This window comes from Trifolium pratense, linkage group LG7, assembly GCF_020283565.1.
Source record: "Trifolium pratense cultivar HEN17-A07 linkage group LG7, ARS_RC_1.1, whole genome shotgun sequence".
Taxonomy (NCBI): domain Eukaryota; kingdom Viridiplantae; phylum Streptophyta; class Magnoliopsida; order Fabales; family Fabaceae; genus Trifolium; species Trifolium pratense.
Window position 1 is genome coordinate 10,924,399 of NC_060065.1, and position 19,356 is coordinate 10,943,754.

At 33.9% G+C, this 19,356-nt stretch overlaps 4 protein-coding genes and 1 non-coding gene across 11 annotated transcripts; 2 read left to right on the forward strand and 3 right to left on the reverse strand.

Annotated features, from left to right (window-relative positions):
• Positions 1 to 2,935: 2,935 nt before the first annotated feature.
• LOC123896929 (RHOMBOID-like protein 8) lies at positions 2,936 to 6,443 on the reverse strand. The gene is made up of 6 exons (XM_045947361.1): positions 5,971 to 6,443; positions 5,269 to 5,432; positions 4,811 to 4,974; positions 4,445 to 4,716; positions 4,171 to 4,297; positions 2,936 to 3,471 (listed from the first exon to the last, which is right to left on the reverse strand). The coding sequence occupies exons 1-6, from the start codon at positions 6,252 to 6,254 to the stop codon at positions 3,352 to 3,354; spliced, it is 1,131 nt and encodes a 376-aa protein (XP_045803317.1). The 5' UTR covers positions 6,255 to 6,443; the 3' UTR covers positions 2,936 to 3,351.
• Positions 6,426 to 6,497, forward strand: TRNAW-CCA. Its single transcript has one exon. It is a non-coding gene; the product is annotated as a tRNA-Trp (tRNA).
• Positions 6,498 to 7,777: 1,280 nt separating this feature from the next.
• On the forward strand, positions 7,778 to 10,581 carry LOC123896930 (phosphopantothenate--cysteine ligase 2-like). Its single transcript, XM_045947362.1, has 10 exons — positions 7,778 to 7,926; positions 8,209 to 8,347; positions 8,435 to 8,558; positions 8,652 to 8,696; positions 8,768 to 8,853; positions 9,162 to 9,214; positions 9,349 to 9,408; positions 9,582 to 9,683; positions 9,977 to 10,096; positions 10,190 to 10,581. The coding sequence occupies exons 2-10, from the start codon at positions 8,209 to 8,211 to the stop codon at positions 10,427 to 10,429; spliced, it is 969 nt and encodes a 322-aa protein (XP_045803318.1). The 5' UTR covers positions 7,778 to 7,926; the 3' UTR covers positions 10,430 to 10,581.
• A 261-nt stretch (positions 10,582 to 10,842) lies between these two features.
• Positions 10,843 to 14,911, reverse strand: LOC123896931 (protein tumorous imaginal discs, mitochondrial). Of its 2 annotated transcripts, none has more exons than XM_045947363.1 (5): positions 14,466 to 14,911; positions 14,016 to 14,090; positions 12,385 to 12,524; positions 11,478 to 11,615; positions 10,843 to 11,209 (listed from the first exon to the last, which is right to left on the reverse strand). In XM_045947363.1, the coding sequence occupies exons 1-5, from the start codon at positions 14,722 to 14,724 to the stop codon at positions 11,003 to 11,005; spliced, it is 819 nt and encodes a 272-aa protein (XP_045803319.1). In that variant the 5' UTR covers positions 14,725 to 14,911; the 3' UTR covers positions 10,843 to 11,002. The 2 variants fall into 2 exon arrangements, with proteins under 2 accessions (XP_045803319.1, XP_045803320.1); XM_045947364.1 differs by lacking the exon at positions 10,843 to 11,209 and adding an exon at positions 11,226 to 11,369 and having other exon boundaries at positions 14,466 to 14,878.
• A 1,072-nt stretch (positions 14,912 to 15,983) lies between these two features.
• LOC123896932 (transcription factor TGA3-like) lies at positions 15,984 to 18,829 on the reverse strand. Of its 6 annotated transcripts, none has more exons than XM_045947366.1 (9): positions 18,688 to 18,829; positions 18,038 to 18,216; positions 17,864 to 17,938; positions 17,672 to 17,731; positions 17,481 to 17,558; positions 17,295 to 17,364; positions 16,932 to 17,206; positions 16,600 to 16,827; positions 15,984 to 16,382 (listed from the first exon to the last, which is right to left on the reverse strand). In XM_045947366.1, the coding sequence occupies exons 2-9, from the start codon at positions 18,161 to 18,163 to the stop codon at positions 16,209 to 16,211; spliced, it is 1,086 nt and encodes a 361-aa protein (XP_045803322.1). In that variant the 5' UTR covers positions 18,164 to 18,216; positions 18,688 to 18,829; the 3' UTR covers positions 15,984 to 16,208. The 6 variants fall into 6 exon arrangements, with proteins under 6 accessions (XP_045803322.1, XP_045803326.1, XP_045803321.1 ...); XM_045947370.1 differs by having other exon boundaries at positions 16,932 to 17,203; positions 17,295 to 17,358; positions 18,688 to 18,825; XM_045947365.1 differs by having other exon boundaries at positions 18,649 to 18,805.
• Positions 18,830 to 19,356: the final 527 nt, after the last annotated feature.

A 19,356-nucleotide genomic window follows, 5' to 3' on the forward strand; every position in this document is an offset into this window, starting at 1 on the left:
TTTAATGACACAATGGGAGAATAGAGACAATTATTTGTACCCAAAAAAAAAAAGAATAGAGATGATTAAAGATCAATATAATTGTGCACACAAGCACGTCTACTATCATCTACATTACACATCTCATCTCATGGTTTCCTAAGAAGATACGTAAATTTCCATCATTTCCCCTCCATTAATCAACTAGCATATATACTAGATTACTAGTTGATATGATCTATGGGTCCATTTGTGTATGTGGGACTTATTTTGCCTCTATGCTTGAGAACGCATGGGAAAACTATAGTTGCAAAAGGGTATGGACTATGGACTCAATACGGGTCAACGAATTAGGTCTTGTTAAGAAACGAAGTAAAAGGGTTTGTTATTATTATACAAGAAGAAAGGACCCAATGATCAAATTTTTATTGTATGCTTTAGGTTAGGGTCTACAATATGATATAACCTATTGCCATGTTTGACTAACTATCGTTGATGTAGAAGTGCTCAAAATAAGCTTTTAATTTTAAATTCGATTTTGATTTTTTTTAAGAAGCTAAATTGGCAAAGAGAATCGAACCTGAGAGCTGAGACCTTAAGGAGGAGCACATTCTCATGTCACAAGTCAATACTATCAGACCAACCCAACTGAGTTATTTTAAATTCGATTAAATTGCTCTTTTGAATATCACAAATTGAACTTATTTTCTCCATACGCATGAGGCAGGAATCGAACCGCTGACCACATGTTTAAGGGGACCAAAATCTTTATCACTTGGACCATTTCATTGTTAATATCACAAATTGATTTAATTATCACAAATTTTCATGTACAAAAAAAAATCACAATTTTTCAAATTTGGTCTACCAAAATATTCTTTTGAGTCCTCTAAAATTTTTCGATGTAATTTGAACGTGTTTATCTCAAGAAAAGAAATTGAGAATTTTTTTTTATTTAAAGATAAATTTTGAGGAAAAATTGTGAGGAGACTATTTATTTAATCATAATGAAAAAATACCACCCAAAAAAAAATGGAGTAAAAATCACACAATTAAGATACTTAAAAGCTAAAAATGTAATTAAAGCATTAGGGTTGGCAACACTCACCCACTTCAAGATTCCCTCCCACTATGGTTATCTTTTCTTTTGGTCCCTTGCTCCGTCCTTCTCATCCCACTCCCCTTACTTATTATACTATAGATTTTCCCTTAAAACCGTCAAAATATACTCATTTATGGTAATGCAAGAAATGGTAGTGCTCCTAGCTAGGCTCTAAAAATGGGGCAACCTAGGGAGTCCTTTTTATGTGGGGAGGCCGGCCGGGGTATTGGGGCTGTCCTTGTCCATGACTGTGATTTTGATGTGATTTTATCTTATAAATTCAACTTTGTTTATGATAATATTAACTATTTGAAGTATATATACTAGTATACCTCATAGTCATATGTGACACGACGATGAGAACAGAAGATGATACCACACACATGTTGACAAAACTGAAGTTAATTAGCACCTAGCTAGCTAGCATTGTCAACTAACTTTGATGGATGACACTCTTTCTGATCTTGATAAAGTAGGGCCTGGCCCCAAGGATTCTGGACAATCAAATATTCATATATAAAATACAATACTATTGTTTTTTTTTTTTACGTGCCTGAAATATTGGCCCTAGTGCTTCTTGTGATATATAATCTAAAATATTAATGTTTGTTAGTATAGTCCCATCAAAGTTGTGTATAATTTTGGGGACTTAATTTCCACTTAAAATTTGACATTAGTTGTTGAGATGGAGAGGAGCAAAGATGAAAGAAGTGGGTCATAAGACTACTACCACAAGTCTTATATTATTAATTAATGTATTATGTATAATACAAGACTACAAGTATTCCACCATATATAGTACAGGTCAAGTATTTTAGGAGGAATTTATGGTTTTAGTTAAAGGTACATTGGTCCAGAGTGTGTATGTTTTCTTAGCCGACAGTACCACGAACCATTGAAAAAGACTTGAATTTTCACCCAAAACTTCTTGTCTTCATTTTTAAATAAAAAGTGACACTCTCTATTTAACGATGTCAAATTTTAAATTTATGCGCGTATAATAAGTTCATATTAAAAAAAAAGTTTGGTAACATTTTCTCTCCAATTTTTTCTTTGTCATTTTATTTAAAAAAAATATTAATTAAACATAATTTTTAGTTATTTCATACTGTATTTATAAACTAGTTTGACGGTTAATTTTACCGCAATCAAATCATTTATTTGCTATAAATTATAAGTTTATCCACTATAAATTATTTTATCAACAAACTGTTATTTTTTAACAAATAGAGCCTCTTTATATTTAAAACAGAACTACTAAAACAAAGAAGATTAAGTGATATAGTTTTGTTTAATGCCTCACGATTCTTCTGATGAAATATTATCACTCAAATATTATCACTCATAACCTTCCGTCTCATTTTAAATGTCTCGTTTGAATTGTAAATAATTCTTAAAAAATAATTTAATTGTATTGATTACAAATTTTTATTGTCTAAACATCATTTCTCTAATAATGAGATAGGGTATCAAAACAGAATAAAAGCAGCATGCTCTTTTTCACTCATCTTCTGCCTGACTTGGCCTGGTTGGTTTGGCAATGAGTATGAGGTACAAATCTACTCCATTTATTTATTTAACGGATCTACAACTTGATCAGAAGGTTTTAGCACTTTAATGTGCTATAGGCTATAGCTTTGAACCCTATACAAATTCCGGGCCCACGCTAATGGAATTTTTGCACTTTTTTACAGCATCGTGGCTCTTAATTGTAAAAGCGGCGGCGCTGGGTGTATACTAACTAACTAACAACTCACTAAGTTTATTATAGTTGCAGCTACAGCCACAGCCACATGTATTTATACAGTTACTACAAATTATGCAGGCTTATTAACAGAGAACTCAAAAGTGGTTCCAAGTGTCACATAGCTGTCACTCTTTACATTTTTAAAATGGATGAAAATGACAATACGAAAAGTCAGGAAAGCCCAGCTCTTGAAGTGGAACCTATGTTCTGAAACATTTATAAAAAAACAATTCAGTAAAGAAATCACTTTTTCTCACAACTTCAGTTTTTTACCAGCGTGAAATGGATTTATTGCACTACAGGAACTTGAAATGTTACACAAAAATGGTATTTACATACAAAGACCAACTCCTCAAACTCTTGTATCCAATTGTGTCTGATCAGTTCCCCTAAGTTTCTGATTAAGCTCCTATTTCTTTATATTCAAAATATGAATGACAATTTGGTAAGATACCACCTGATTTACCTATCTAGTGTTACCTGGTAATTTGGACAAAAGGAATTATCCAAACAATCTGTCTCATCAACATATTAAATTGCACAAATCATTAATCCTTGCTCGAGATATGTTGGTGTAATGAAAGACCTTAAAGTTGCCAGTCCCCAAACATGTCATCGTCAAGTGAGCATTACTCACCATTGTCTGCAGTTGTAGCACATAACAAGCATAAGCATGTGTTAGTCAAACACTTTTTACATGATTTTGTAAAATTGATTTGATTTAAATGAGTTTGAGTTGAATTGAGTTTTGTTGGAATGTTTTTGCACATAACCAGCATAAGCATGTGTTTGTCAAACACTATAAAAGCAAATTTAATTTAAAACTTAACACAGACTATTCAACCTAATGTAAACTGTAATTTTTACTACTTCTAATTTGACAGAGTATTTAGAGACTACTGCTGGTATTTGTAAACACTCTGATATTAATGGTTAGTTTGGATGCTTGTAATTAGCTAGTTAATTGCCAAAAAAGAAACAGTGTGGAAAGGACATTGAAAATTAGCTTGTAGCCAAAGCAGCTAACAGTTAAGAAAAAGTTCCAGTGAGCACATATCTGTTACTATGTTGACATTCCCATTTGGTTTAATTTATTTAATTTCATTTTCAATCTAATTGATCACCTTGCAGTTAATATTAACAAACTTGTAAAAAATTAACAATTGACTTCTCTTCAGAGTAAAAAGTTAGCAAAACAATCCATTTTTATCTTGGAGTTGGAGTTCCATTTATTATTGTGAATTTGAAGTTGTAAAAAATAACTCAGTACTCACAAAAGGTGTAAAAAATAAATTTTGTTAGCTCTTTAAAACTTGAGAAATGCCAAAAGTAAGCTGTATACCTCACAAAAGGTTTCTCTGTCTTTGCAGTGCCAGCTTGTGAAAGGGATACAGTCAACATATGGACACCATGTGCAATAACTGTTGATGTTGATTCCATAATGAACTGCAACAAGACAACCAGCCAATCTGCATATACGGAAAGAAGCTTCTCATCAAATGATTTGACGCATGCCGGAAAGCACAGACGATAGAAGACAGCTAACCCCTTAAATTAAATAGAATAAAACAAGAGAATGTAAAAATAAAACTAAAACTAAAACTAAAACAACATACAGCAGGGTGAAGAGGATAAGAGAAACAATCCTAGTAACTGGTCTGTCTGGCTTTTGCTTGAACTTCAACTTGATGTAACTTTTGAGACTGTAATCAATTTGATCTCCTTTACTTGGAGCTACTTGTTGGAACTGTGGGGAGAATAATAGAACAGTTCCAAGAAGGAATCCTGATATAAAACCTCCAATGTTTGAAAAATTGTCTACATACGGCAGAAAACCAAGCAAGAAGTTGCACACAAAGACAAAGACTAATGAAGCTATTTCTGTAATCTGCATTCAACCAGGGCAAAAATTGATCAAAAATCAATCATTCAGAACAATGAGAAACAGGAAATGAGGTGAATAACTAAGAAGAATTAAGCACCTTATTGTTATGAAATTTCCAGTTCCAAACAAGTTCTGAAAGCAATGTTCCTAGTAATCCAAATAAAGCACCAGAAGCACCAACAGCAGGGATGTTTTGAAGAAAAAGAGAAGCCACTAAAGCACCCACAAAAGCAGATAGTATATAGATTATACCAATCCTTACTGCAAATTAAAAACAAAACTCATAAATTTGAACAACATTAAAGCATTTCAATATAATTTTTTTTTTAACTTGCATCACTTCAATCAACATTGAACCTGTGTATAGCACCGACACTTCTAATTAAAGCCATATCTAACACTGACACATATCGACATATGTGGTTACATTTAACCACTTTACTTTCTAAAATTATTACTAGTGTCGATGTGTCAGTGTCGGATCATGTATTTGTGTTGATGCTTCGCAGATAGGAATACATGAAATAAAAACCCAAAAGAAAGATAAAAAACTACATGGCCCAAACTCCTGCTCAAGGTGAATCCCAACATAGATGACACTGCATAGATTGATAACAAGATGGAAGAGTCCAGCGTGCAAAAATGGAAATGTGAAAAGACGCCATGTTTGATGATGTTCTGCCAAAAAGTTCTTTCTTAGAGCTCCCATTTCATCCAACCTACACTAACAACACCACTATCCATCAATCGTTGCATTATAGAAATTACTTTCAAACCAAAATTAAACATGAAATGCAGTTCAATTTCACTTTAATTAATAGCTTCAAAACCTAAATTATATACATTAGATACAGTTCAATTTCACTTCAATTAATCGATTTAAAACCTAAATTAGACATTAAACATAGTTCAGTTTCACTTCAATTCAATTAATCGCTTTGAAACCTAAGTTCAATTTCACTTCAATTGATCGATTTAAAACCTAAATTAGACATTAAACATAGTTCAATTTCACTTCAATTAATCACTTTGAAACCTAAATTACACATTATATACAGTTCAATTTCACTTCAATTAATCGCTTTAAATCCTAAATTAGACATTAAACATTGTTCAATTTCACTTCTATTAATCGATTTAAAACCTAAATTACACATTAAACACAGTTCAACTTTCACTTCAATTAATCACTTTAAAACCTAAATTAGAGATTCAAATTCAAAGAACAGAGCATAGCATAACGTGAAAACTACTCACTTGGACATGGAAGGACCTAACAATGGATTTTCAGCTAGAGGCTGAAACGAGAACCTTCCGAGAGATGGAAAAGTACAATCACCGTGAGAATTGGTGAAGCAATCATTGACGAGCATCGTCGCTATGAAAAAACCAATGTGGATTAGTACCAACACAGATATCACCCAAGTGTCACCTCGTCGGCGGAGACGGCGGTTAGATTTGAGCGGCGGATCTTGAGGAAGATCGAGTGGAAGCTTCACCGGAGAAAGGTTAATGTCGATGTATTCGGAAGCTTCTTCCATTGCGATTTCCCTCGAAAATTCAAGATTCTATCTCCAAGATAGAGATAAAGAGAGAGAATTGAAAATTCGGTTTGTTGAGTTTGGCGGGAAAATGTTCTTTATATAGGACTCGTTTTCTATGATGATAAAGTTGATAATTAGTTTAATTAAGAAGCTTGTTTATCATCAATTGGATCTGTGGCGCAATGGTAGCGCGTCTGACTCCAGATCAGAAGGTTGCGTGTTCGATTCACGTCAGGTTCAATTTTTTGTTTTTCTTTTGCTTTGGGTTTAACGGACTGGGCTTAAACAGGCCCGCTCATACAGCTTGAAACCGGCCCTTATTCGTTTTACAAGGGAATATGATTTTACTATTATCATTGATTTCATCAATAATTCCAAATTATTTAATTTGTAATTTTTTTCTTCAAAGACTGTATAATATTTTTAATATTACTTGTTTGAAAATTGAAATTCTTTTATTCGTTAATAAACTAATTCAAAAGTTTCATAAGTATCACAAAAAAAGAGTTTCATAGAAAGAATAAAAGTGTTTGTATCCATTGAATAGCTCAAATATTAATTCAAATCTTATTATTTATATCTCAAATATTAATAGATCTTACCATTGAATAAATAAGATACGGCGAAACTTACTGATCTAATAGTAAAAAATACACTTGCACACATTAATTAAAATGGTTTGTATGTATCCCTTCTTTTCGATGCAGGCTATTCTCAAAAGCTCATGCAATTTATGGATAAATAAAGAATAAACGTGAGTTCAAACCATCATACATCAATAAAGCATGTTATAGAAGGATTTGGATTCATGCAATAATTGATCTGAACTGTTTGATTTAAAATGATGAGTGGAACTCATTGCAGAGATTTGAACTCACCAATTTAGAAGTATTGATTTGCAGATTGACGGTCAAGATTCATTACTATGTCAAAGTATGTGAGTTAGAATTTCGGTTCATCGTTACAATTTTTTTTTTGTTCTGACAAATACATTATAAGACGGTAGAGAATAAAACTCAATTATTCAAAGCAATTACTTATCCTCTATCAAACAGTTGGTTAAGTGTGTTGTCGCAGCCGTCCGATTTTTTTTTTGATAAAGGGGAAAATAAAAAGGCAACAACATAAACTAACGAGGACGCTGCCTCAAGACACCCGTTGCATCCGCAACCAGCACATGCGCTATTTGCGGAGGCGGAGAAGTCCATAACTTAATATTAACATCTGACTGAGCACCATATTTAGCCAACCAACCAGCACATGCAGCCGTCCGATTTAAAATCAATGTTCCTATACAATAAAAATTTGTTACTGTGTTGTTTCTTTCCTTCACACAATCCACATGTTACATACTCAACCATATTCCAACCTACCGTGAATACTTAAAATATTATTCCTTCCGGTCACTATTATAAACAAAAAAAATTACTTTTTAGAATAAATCAATAAAATGGTTTTTTTTTCTTATAACAATGAACAGAGGGAGTATCATCTTGCCACACATCAATTTTGGTAATAAAGTGTTGTTAACAAATGTTGGGAATAAAGTGAAAAGACCTCGAATGCCATAAGAAATTAAGAATAAGATGCAAACAACAGCGAGTGAGGTTGAGTGACACATTCAATTCCATTTACACCCTTGATCGCCAAATTCATCTTTCTATGCCTGGTGATTATTCTAACAATTCTCTCCCTTATATCTTTTATTTTTCTGATAATGCACTTACTAATTTGATTTCACATTACTTTCTGTACGTAATTTCAAAACTGTTTAGTTTCTCTTAAATGTGTGTCTGGTGTTCGACACGACACCTTCACGTGTAATTACACTCGATTACTACTATTTTCTGAAATTATTATCGGTGTCAATGTTGTGTCTGGTATGTCTTTGACAATGCTTCGTACTTCGTAGAGATAAACATATTATGAATTAATGATGATTAATTATTAGATGGATGCCTCAAACAATGCGGGGAAAACCCTTGAAGCACAAGCCAAAGCCTTTTTTGACTCTGCTCCACCTTTGCACAACAGTCATAAAATATCTCAAGATTTGAATCATTTCATTCAACATAATTCTTCATCATTAGGTAACTTAGATTCAATTATAGTATATTAATTTTATGTTGCTTTATGGTTCCGTTGTAAATGACGCGTTGTGGTTTTTGGAACATCAGAAAATGGGGAAGCTAGGAGAATTGTTTGTGTGACTTCTGGTGGTACCACTGCTCCATTGGAGCAACGGTGCGTTCGATATGTTGATAATTTCAGTTCCGGTCATCGAGGGGCCACATCTACCGAGTATGATGCAGTTGTTTTGATTTTGTTGAAATAAAAATGTAAATATTCATTTCTATATTCTCTTGAGAAGAATGAGTTATGGTTATTTTGCAGGTACTTTCTGAAAGCTGGATATGCTGTTATCTTTTTGCACCGTAGGTACACTTCTGATCCTGCAATTAATCTTTCTCGTGTTTGATGTGTTGATTTACCAATGAATAATTATACAGGGGAAGTTTCCAGCCATTTTGCAGATCCCTTCCTGATGATCCCTTACTTGAATGCTTCGAGCCAACCAACGACTTAAATATTCAAGGTTTTCAGTTTCTGTGTTGTTCTCTTCTCATGCAACAATAAGATAAATAGGCTATTACATATAATCATATGAACAATCTTTCACATTAGAGACAACATATCTTGATAGACTAATAATAATTGACAATGCTTGTTATTATTATTGTTGTATGGTATGATGATATTAAGTGTCTGTGAGCAAATATTGTTCTACATCAACCTTACTACTCTTTATTATGATCCCTCAAAGATTTTTACTGCATTGCCTATTTTGTGACTTACTTCATTTCAGCCGTGTATAATTTTGCTGAAATATGTTTTTAATTTCAGTTCGCGGGGCTTATTCTGAAGCAGTGAAAAGGGCTTATTTGTATCACCATAATGTATGATCTGTATATTGGATTTTGCATTGTACATATTTATCTTCTTTTTTGTTTCTGTAAATTCATTTTGTCTCATTAACGCTAGCTTATTCATATGTAATTATAGCCTCATTTGAGCTTTCGTTCCACTGCAGGCAGTGACAGACTGTCTCTTGTTAAAACTTCCTTTCAGCACTATATTTGAGTATCTTCAGGTTAGCATCGTCGATGTTTGTGAATTGCAAGTCTTGTTTCATGCATAGTCGATGTTTGTTAATTGTAACTCTTGTTTGATGCAACAGATAATGACATTTAAATCTCCTATATAGTTTAAATAATAGATTTTCTTGCTCTAATTAGATAGTGCTAATTGCCTTTTGTTTTGCAGATGCTGCAGATGATTGCAATATCAATGAGGTGTGTTGGTCCACGAGCAATGTTTTATCTTGCTGCTGCAGTATCTGACTATTATGTTCCTTGGAAGGATATGGTAATATGTTAGTTCTTAATTCCATGAAAGTATTGATGCCATATATATGACTTTAATCTTGATTAAAATGATTATGTAATTGATTAAGGAACAATAGATTTATCAGTTGAACAATTTTTCAGTATTACTTATATCAGAGGTGGAATATTTATTTACAGAATTTGCCCTTAGTTTCTTGTGTAAGCAAAGAGAATCTCACATAAGTTTACGAATCTCGCTTCTACTTCCGTAAGCATGAGGGTTATGAATGGTGACTTTTAAGACTTGCTTAAGGTTTCATGTTAATCTTGCAGGTGGAGCACAAAATTCAGTCAGGATCTCACCTCTTGGATGTGAAACTTGTTCAAGTGCCGAAAATGTTGTCGGTGCTTAGGAAAGACTGGGCTCCTCTGGCGTTCTGCATATCTTTCAAGGTATTGATGATATTTGATACTAAGGTGCAAAAACCGATTTCTTTTTGTTTTTAAAACTAAAATATTCTATCCTCCTTGGCTGACGCCTGACAGCTAGAGACAGATTCAAGCATTCTTCTAAATAAGGCGAATGCAGCTCTCGACAAGTACAATATGCATGCAGTTATTGCAAATGAACTCTTAACACGCAAGGAGCAAGTGGTGGTCGTCACTAGTGCTGAAAAGATTACCGTTCTGCGAGACAATAGTGAGTATGCTAATGATGTAGAGGATCCCCTGATTAAACTTCTTTCGGAGAGACATACTGCTTACATTGAGGATTCTGGTAGGTAAGTCTATGGAGTGACTTTGGCTTTGACATTTGCTTTCTTCTCCTTGTTTCAAATTTGGTACACTACAATTTTTGTTGCATTTACCATGCTGATTCTTTTTAAGTATTGTTTAAAGATATGATAGATGGAATAAGAAATATAGTTCAGGTCTTCATTTGTGTTGAAGTTATTGTTTAATTTCTTAATATATTTAAGTTTTATGTTAACAATTATAATTTCAGATGACAATTCACAATTCCATCAAGCTGCAATAGTAGTGTTTATGATACTAATGTCAGTTTGAGAAACAAAACTAAAATTCAGCATGTATTTTAAGAAACCAACATACTGTGACATTTGTCAAATAATCAAATTTCTTTAAGTGTATGATCCATCTCACTCATGGAATTAGTTTCTAACAACTGACTGGGGGGATAAGCAAAGATAAATTCTCATTCAATTTGTCTGGAAGTAACAAACTATTATGTACATATATCTTTTGTATTATTATAATTAAAGAATAATCAGATACTTGGAGGGAGACATATTGGATCACATATTAGCTACTAGTAAGTAGAAACCAGTCCCATGTTCACTATAATTCATCGTCACTATCAGCAAGCTCAAGACCTTCTGCGGCTAAGAGCTGGCTGATAGTCTTCTTCATTTCTTCTTCAGCCTTTTTTCGCATTAGATCTCTCTTCTTCAGTATAAGTGTGTGCCTTTTAAGGGTACTGCTGAAATGTGCAGCTGAAGCCTTCTTTTCTCTTGCCAGAATCTTCTTTTCTTCATCTGGATCAATCTGAGATTTCATAAAATACTTCCAGTCATATGCAAGGGAGGGAAATGGAACATGGTTCTGAGTAGAGATGAAATATGTGATACTGACAGCGACATTTTTCAACACCAGATTCTTTGGTGAAAAACAACTATCTGTGATGTTTATGTATGAAGCTGGGAGCCTAGGACCATGCATTCTTTTAGTTCACTCAAAAATGGAAGTGAAATGTAACAAAAACTTTATTTGTATGAAGAAAACCAAGTCGATACAATCATTTAAAGTCCAATACCTTTGAACGAGAAAGTTGACGCACGCGAACATTCAAATCGCGCTGTTGCTGCTCAGCCCAAGCAGCAATTGCCATATCACCCCGTTGATTAAAAGCTTTTCTCTTTTTCATAAGCCAATCCATCCATGCTTGAGATGCCTGAAGGACACATCAAACACATCAATCTAAAATAAGAAAAGTGATCTATTCTAGTTGTAACAAGAAGAAAAAGAACGCATTCAATCCATTAAGAGTTTTCAAGGCAATGGTTGAAGATATTTCCATTTTAGGCTGTATCACAGATATAACTTATAAGAGTGGAAAGAAAATAATTCAAAGTGTTTATTTAAATAATAATAATAATAATAATAATAATAATAATAATAATAATAATAATAATAATAATTCAAAGTGACTTCTCTGGGAAAAAGATGAAACAGTAGTTATTAGTTGAGGTTCATCTCGGTCTTTCATGCTTTTAGCTTTAATGCAAAGGGTATAGAATCATAATATCACTTTCATTCCTATATCATTAATAAAGGTGATTCGATTAGTCATATCAGTAGTATTTTTTTTCTTTCGGAAACTCGGTATCCGGCCCTTAGGACCGACTAATCCAAGGGGACCAATCCCCCCGCCCACTTGCGGGGCATATCAGTAGTAATTAATAGTATTTTACTAGCATTTAGTTTGCTGTATCCACATCATATTATGATTCATTAGTTTTACTGACCAGCTTAAAAAGGAGAGGAAGAAATTGAAACAGAAACTATTAATCACATCATATTATGATTCACATGAAATCCCAATAACAATATAAAAAGTTCCGAACACAGGAAATGAATGTGCAAAATAGAATGCTGAGTTCCCATAATTGATAATGAAGTACCTAGTCAACCACTGGTAACCACAAAAATAAAAGTATTACCTTCATAGGATTAACCCGATTATCCATGTCATATAGTTTTCGCCTATCTGTATCTATAAGCAATTCATAAGCAGCTTGAATCTTGATAAACCTAGCTTCAGCCGTTTCACCTTCCTCAAGGGTTCCTCTTCCATTATACACTTGAAGAGCAAAGTAAAAAGAGATTACTACATACCGAGAGTTTACATTCATCTTTATTTAAAAACACTAGCACATAAGAACCATATCACAACTAACAATATGTTTGGAAACGCGGTAAGATGTACTGAACGCACAATAACTGCACAGTACAGTACCACCGTGGAAATTGTTCTTTCCAAACAAACGCAGTTGGAGATACACTTGCAAGTCAAAACTGCTTTGAAGGAACACACTTCTGTAGAATAACAAAAGATCTTACATGTTCGAGCAGACTAACATTCAAAACAAAATGGTAACTGCTAAGTAGTTGGCGTTACTTAGCTTCATCTTAAATGAATAAAACACTATATTTCTGCTAGATATGATTAATACAGAATCAAATTCAAATATAGAATGAGACCATCTGTTGTAAAACGGTTTACTGAGTTTTAAAAAACAGAAAACGAATTTTTCAAAAAATGGCAACGAAACTATTATTGCTGAGTCACGTACTAGGTCGCTTTCTTTAAGACGTTTCGCGGAACTACTCGAAGAAGTGCACTGTAGTATATCAACCGCGAAGTCCCCAGGATATAAATTCTACGGTTTATAACCGTTCAGATTTTGAAACAACAAAAATAATTTCGAAGAAGAAAAATGAGAGAAGGAAAGAAGCAGTTTTCTCAGAATGCAGAGAAAAAGAAGTGAGTAACAACTGAAGAAATGAAGTGGTATTTATAGGCAAGTAGGGAGCTGGAATCAGAGAGTTTTCAGGAGCTGAAGCTGCTCAGTCAAAGGAAAAACTGAGCTGAACCGAACCGAGCCGGCCGGACGGCGCGTGTGATATTCGACATTGTGTGTGGTCTCCCTTTCTTACAAAAGTGGGTACCCCAGGAGCTGAAGCTGCTCAGTCAAAGGAAAAACCGAGCCGAACCGAACCGAGCCGGCCGGACGGCGGCGGCGCGTGTGATATTCAACATTGTGTGTGGTCTCCCTTTCAAAAGTGGGTACCCCAAGGGCAGCTGAAGCTGCTCAGTCAAAGGAAAAACCGAGCCGAACCGAACCGAGCCGGCCGGACGGCGGCGGCGCGTGTGATATTCAACATTGTGTGTGGTCTCCCTTTCAAAAGTGGGTACCCCAAGGGCAGCTGAAGCTGCTCAGTCAAAGGAAAAACCGAGCCGAACCGAACCGAGCCGGCCGGACGGCGGCGCGTGTGATATTCGACATTGTGTGTGGTCTCCCTTTCTTACAAAAGTGGGTACCCCAAGGGCACACCCTTGGTTGCCAACTTGTGGTATATAAACACTACCAAGTAGTGTGATTTTTCCAATGTGGGACTCAAAGAGCCTTTTTTTCAATTCACACTATACATGGTTCTAACAAATGTGTTTACTTCAATACCAAGTTTCCTCCAATTCTTCATCATGTTCCAACACCATCACAATCAGAAATTGAGAAACACAGATCATAACTCCATAATAATACACTAAAATTAAGATACAGATACATACCATCTGGATGATAAAATTTGGCCAAACGTCTATAAGAAATCTTTATCTGTTCATCATCAGCATCTCCTTCCAATTCTGTTGTTTCACCATACACAATTGAAGAACAAACATTCAAAACAAAGCAAAGTATCCACAAAAAATTACTTACTACAAAAAAGACCAACATCACAAAAGCATGCTTTTAACAGTGAAAACAAACCCAAACACATTCATTTCTTATTTTCATCATTACCCATCATTGAAATAATTAATCTTTGAACCATTAATTGATGAATTAGAATTATACCAGCAAATTTCTGAGAAATTATTCTTGAAAATGAAAATTACCAATTTTTAGCTGTTAAATTAATTTTGACCAATTTTTACATAAAGGAGCAAAATTGAAAGTGAAAATTTACCAATTTTGAGCAATTTTCACTAAAAAGGAACAAACTTGAAAGTGAAAATTACCAAGAGTTTCATATGGGGACTTGGGTTGATCCCAATTTGTTGCTTTCGCAACAGTTCTCTTCTGATTCAATCGAAACCGAGGCATAGGTCTGCTCAAATCCGAAGAAACTAGCCATGTAGAATACAACCAAGGCGATTGCAATTGCAAATTGGGTTTACAATTAGGGTTCGAAAACGAAGCTCTGAATCGAAATTGATGTCTGCAATTGATAAACGAGAACACTGTTTGGGGTTTGCATAAGGTTCTAAGATTGCTCATATTTTTCCTTTGATTTTCGAAGCTAAAGAGGTTTTCGGTGTTCAGTTATAACGAACAGCCATGAATCTTACAGAATCTTTTGATTTTTCTATTTTACTAATTTTTCTCGAAAAGGAAATTCTGATTTTCTTTTTTCATTTTTCGATGAATGATAGCCGAGAAAATTCTTTTTTTTTTTTTCCCGGGAAACTTGTGGACAGTTTGGCTTCTTTTCGTGTATAATATGACCGTTATGCCCATTAAGTGTCTTCTAAAATAGCTAACATAAACATACATTTAGCTTTTTTAGGGGTTGGCTTTTCTACCCAATTTAATTGAGAAAAAGTTCTATGGGGTAAGTAGTTTTTTATTGTGATTGATTATTATTGATCTGGCATGATCAGAATTAATAGTCGACATCGAGCAGCGAACCGTTAAGGTTGAAGTTGCTGGGAGTATCTGCAAACACTCTGACGCTTTATGTGAACGTGAAGTGATGGTTTAGGGTAGGAATTGCACATGTGAGTCCTTCTTGGATAGAAGTATACATAGGCCCGTCGGGAAGCCTCTAGTCATTGATGAGAAGAATGTTGCAGAATGTCTCATCAATGATTAGAATGAATCAAGGTCATTAAATCCTTGATCGACTCTGAAGACATTAAAAAGGAAAAAGATTCTGCCCATTGTGATCCGTGGAGTCATGGACTTATGGATTGGGCGTGTTAGGTCCTTTTGATCTTGATCATGCATATTGGCGAGCATGGACTTTAGCCCTGTCTCGAATAATTATTGCGTGATATTTTTACAATAGTACTGCAAAGGATCTGGATCCCTTATTGAATTGTGTGTATTAGTACAAAATGAAAGGAAATCAAAGTTAAGGTGGTCGGATAATATGACAAAGCGCTCCAAATGATCAAGCCTTGAGGTCTGTCGCCTTTGGTATAGTTGGGATATTAGAGTACTGAAACATTTTAGTTAGAAATAGAATACATTTCATGAAAATAGAGGAGAGGTTGTCGGAAACACAATAGAGTTGTTGCACGGTGGTGTTGCAAGAGAGAAAGCGACAAATGGATATAATATAACAAACCATCTTTTGAATGATGATGGCCATGAAACAACATTGTGGTGGTGAGAACTTAAAATTGATCATTTGTGTATCAGTGTATACACGACCAGTCCCATTGAATTGAGATGATTTATGTCCCTCTTCAATCACAATAAAATTCAAGTTTTGAAGTTAAAATGCTAAATAATGGATCCTTAGCATTTTTGTGTTTCAAAAGATACTAAAACATAGATGAACTCCTTTTCCATTCAATATATAATATGTACAACCATACTCTAAACTAAATAGCATCAAATCACATAATTTAACCTATTGCTAGTTGCTACGTACACAGCATTAAGTTTTGTTTATACACATATCATATATATTCAACCAAAATTCCAACAACTGTTCTGTAAACCACATAGCAGATTATGTTGTTGAACCTCTTCCTCTAAGGAGTAATCCTAGGCGATATCACGGAGTCACATGGACGAGAAGTCCAACGAGATCCAAGAGTACGAAGACGATGAAAGTATTCCCCAAGAGCAATCAAACCCCTAGCAGCTTGGTGTGTAGACAGGATTCGTGACATGTATATCAGAGTTTCCCGCCTAAGGTGATCTGCCTGTGGACAAACATATCGTTTTATTTTAGTTATAATATTAACTTTGTTACAACTTTGCATACGGTTACATTTGCATTTTCATAAATCTAGTATCAAAAAGGGTAGATAGAAATTTTAGTGAAAATAGTAAATTTGTAGGGACTAAAAATATATTTAAACATTTGCGATAATCATTTGGCTATTCCTAGTTAAATCAAATTTCCTGGTGTTAAATTACCTGACTTACAAAACTTTCTAGTGCCTCAAATTTTGTTATAGCAATAGCCATTTGAAATCCATGATTTGTTGCACTGAAAGGATCAACTGCCATGTCTTGAACCAAACTCTGCTGAAGTTTCTCTAGTCCTTGTGAAAGAGCATCTTCGGCTTGCTGAGATGATAGGTGAAGTTTTTTAATGCTGGCAAGTTGTTGTTCGGTCAAAGGGTCAAGTTGCGGCACAATGAGCTGTATAGCGAAAGAAAAAAAGGCGAATAATGGTTAGTGATTCATTGAGGTTTCCACATTATCAACTTTTCTAATCTAAGTCGCTATTAGGATAAGATGTGTACATTTAGAAGCTGTGAGGGGCGGGCTCCTCCGATCCATAAGAAAAGGCGCTCTACGGACGGTTTCCACACACCAGAGATTAAATAGAGGACATCGGATTTTGCAGCTTCAGCTTTCAATCTGAAAAGATCCGTGTAATGGCTCAATACATTCTGAACAACTTGACCGAGCTGCACTTCGGACGCGTTAGCTTGAAATACGTTTCTGAGCTCTTCGTTTCGCCTATGATTCTCGTCAACCCAATTTCCATATTCAATTTCAAACGCAACAATCCCTACTTTACATAACACAAAGATCACTCACAAAAATGTAACAAGAATAAAAAATATTAGGGAAGCTTGAAATTGACATCAAGAATCACAAACCTGGATTTATTGTTTCTGGTGATCCCATAAAAGTGGTATCTAATGCATTGCCAGTGCACATACCCTGCAACTAGAGTTGAAATTTTAGTATATGCTTAAAAGCGACAAATTAAGCGGCATAACATAATACAATATAAATCAGAAGTAAAAGTAAAGATGATAAATTAAATTTTAGGTTTGGTTTACCTGTTTTCTTGCTCTTCCAATCTCTAGCTCCAATTGCATAAGCTTCAATCTACTTGTTTCTAATTGTTGAACATAAGCCTACATAACATTAAAGTATAGGTTTTATATTCATGTATGTATTAGGTAAATGCTAGTTAGTTAGAACAGATAAAATGACTAATACTTGCTAGTGGTTACCAAATTTATATTACCTTTTTGCGCAATCGACTTTTCCGAGCAGCCTCTCGATTTTGAGCGAGGCGTCGTAGCACCTACACATATAATGTCAGAGACAAATAAAAACAACTCAAAATCATTCATGTTTTATGTTACATCTTTGTCACAATATCTTGGACAAAACTCAAAATGTCACAATTTCTTATGTCATGATGAAATTTCATTACCTTACTAACATCTTTATTTGTAGTCTCTTGATTGACTTCAGAAGGCTCACTTGGTTCATGAGGAATATATTCAGACTGCAAAATACACATTCATATAAAATGAGGCTAAACTATATAAACATACAAATTAAACTAAACAACATATTAATCAATTTTATTAATATTGTTACTCACCTTGTTCTCCATGCTAGTAGTAGTGTTGACCAGTAACATTGGTGAAGCAATTGAATTCAAACCACCTTCAACTTTAAAGCTGTCACCCCACATGCTAACTTGCTGGAGTGGCTCGTATATATCCATTAATTTTCTTTAATCTCTCACTAAATCCAATTGATAAAAGTGGATTTTTCTACCTAATCATAATATTCAAAACATAAAACATTAATTTGATACCATCTTATGGTAACATGTTAATTAAACTAATCACTATAAAAAATTCTAAAACTCTCAAAACAGCTGTCTCCTAATTCAGTAATTTCAGTCATTTGCTAATTGCTATGATTCATTCCAATACTCAAAAACTTATAAATACACCCCCATCCAAAAAACCAACACCCCCCCTCTCCCTAAAACAAATAAAGAGAAAAATAAACCTTGCCAGATTCTCCAGCAAACAAAGTAACACTAATCATAACTATAATGAATAAATAATTAAAAAATAAATAAAATTAGAACATGTTGACAGTAGTTTATTAACACTATCTAAGTAAAATTTTACGTATAACAGAATCATTAGACTATAATTATATAGTACTATACTAGAGATTGAAGAATAGAAAACCAACCTATAAAGATAGCTAGCTAACTTTGAAAGAATTTGTAACCTGAAATTTTGGTTAGTTCATGAAAGACCCTTCTGATTGATGCTGAGAATTGAATATATATATATATATATATATATATATAGTTGACAAACACACTAGCTAACTTAGTTGGGCTTGAATTAATGTGTCATTATTATTTTATCGCATGCAAACAAATTATAAAAGCAACATTGGGACTAAAGATGACAAGTGAAATATATAATAGTGACATTAGATATAACTAATCAGTGATACAACTTTTTCCTTTCTTCTTCTTCTTTGGTTTATAAAAATATATATTTGAAGAGACAACTTGCTAACTTTGTTATGTTCCCACTTCTTAAGAAACAGTGAGTGCGAAAGCTTTTTATTTTAATTTAAAATAATAAATTATATGCATTAAGAAAATGAAAAGGTAATCAAATTATTGAATTCAACCGCTTGAGTAAGGTAAATTCTAATATGGACCACTTTATCGAGTGATCCATGGTGGACCAGACATGAATAACATTATAACGAATACGAATTTTATAAAATCCACCGTTGGATTGAAAGTTTACATCATATAGATCATCCATAGAAAAATTTAGAAAAATTGAAAATCATTTGATATGTTATTGAGACACATCAAGATTAACGGTTTATTAAATAACGTAAATCTTGATGGGTCTCAATAACATATCAAATGAT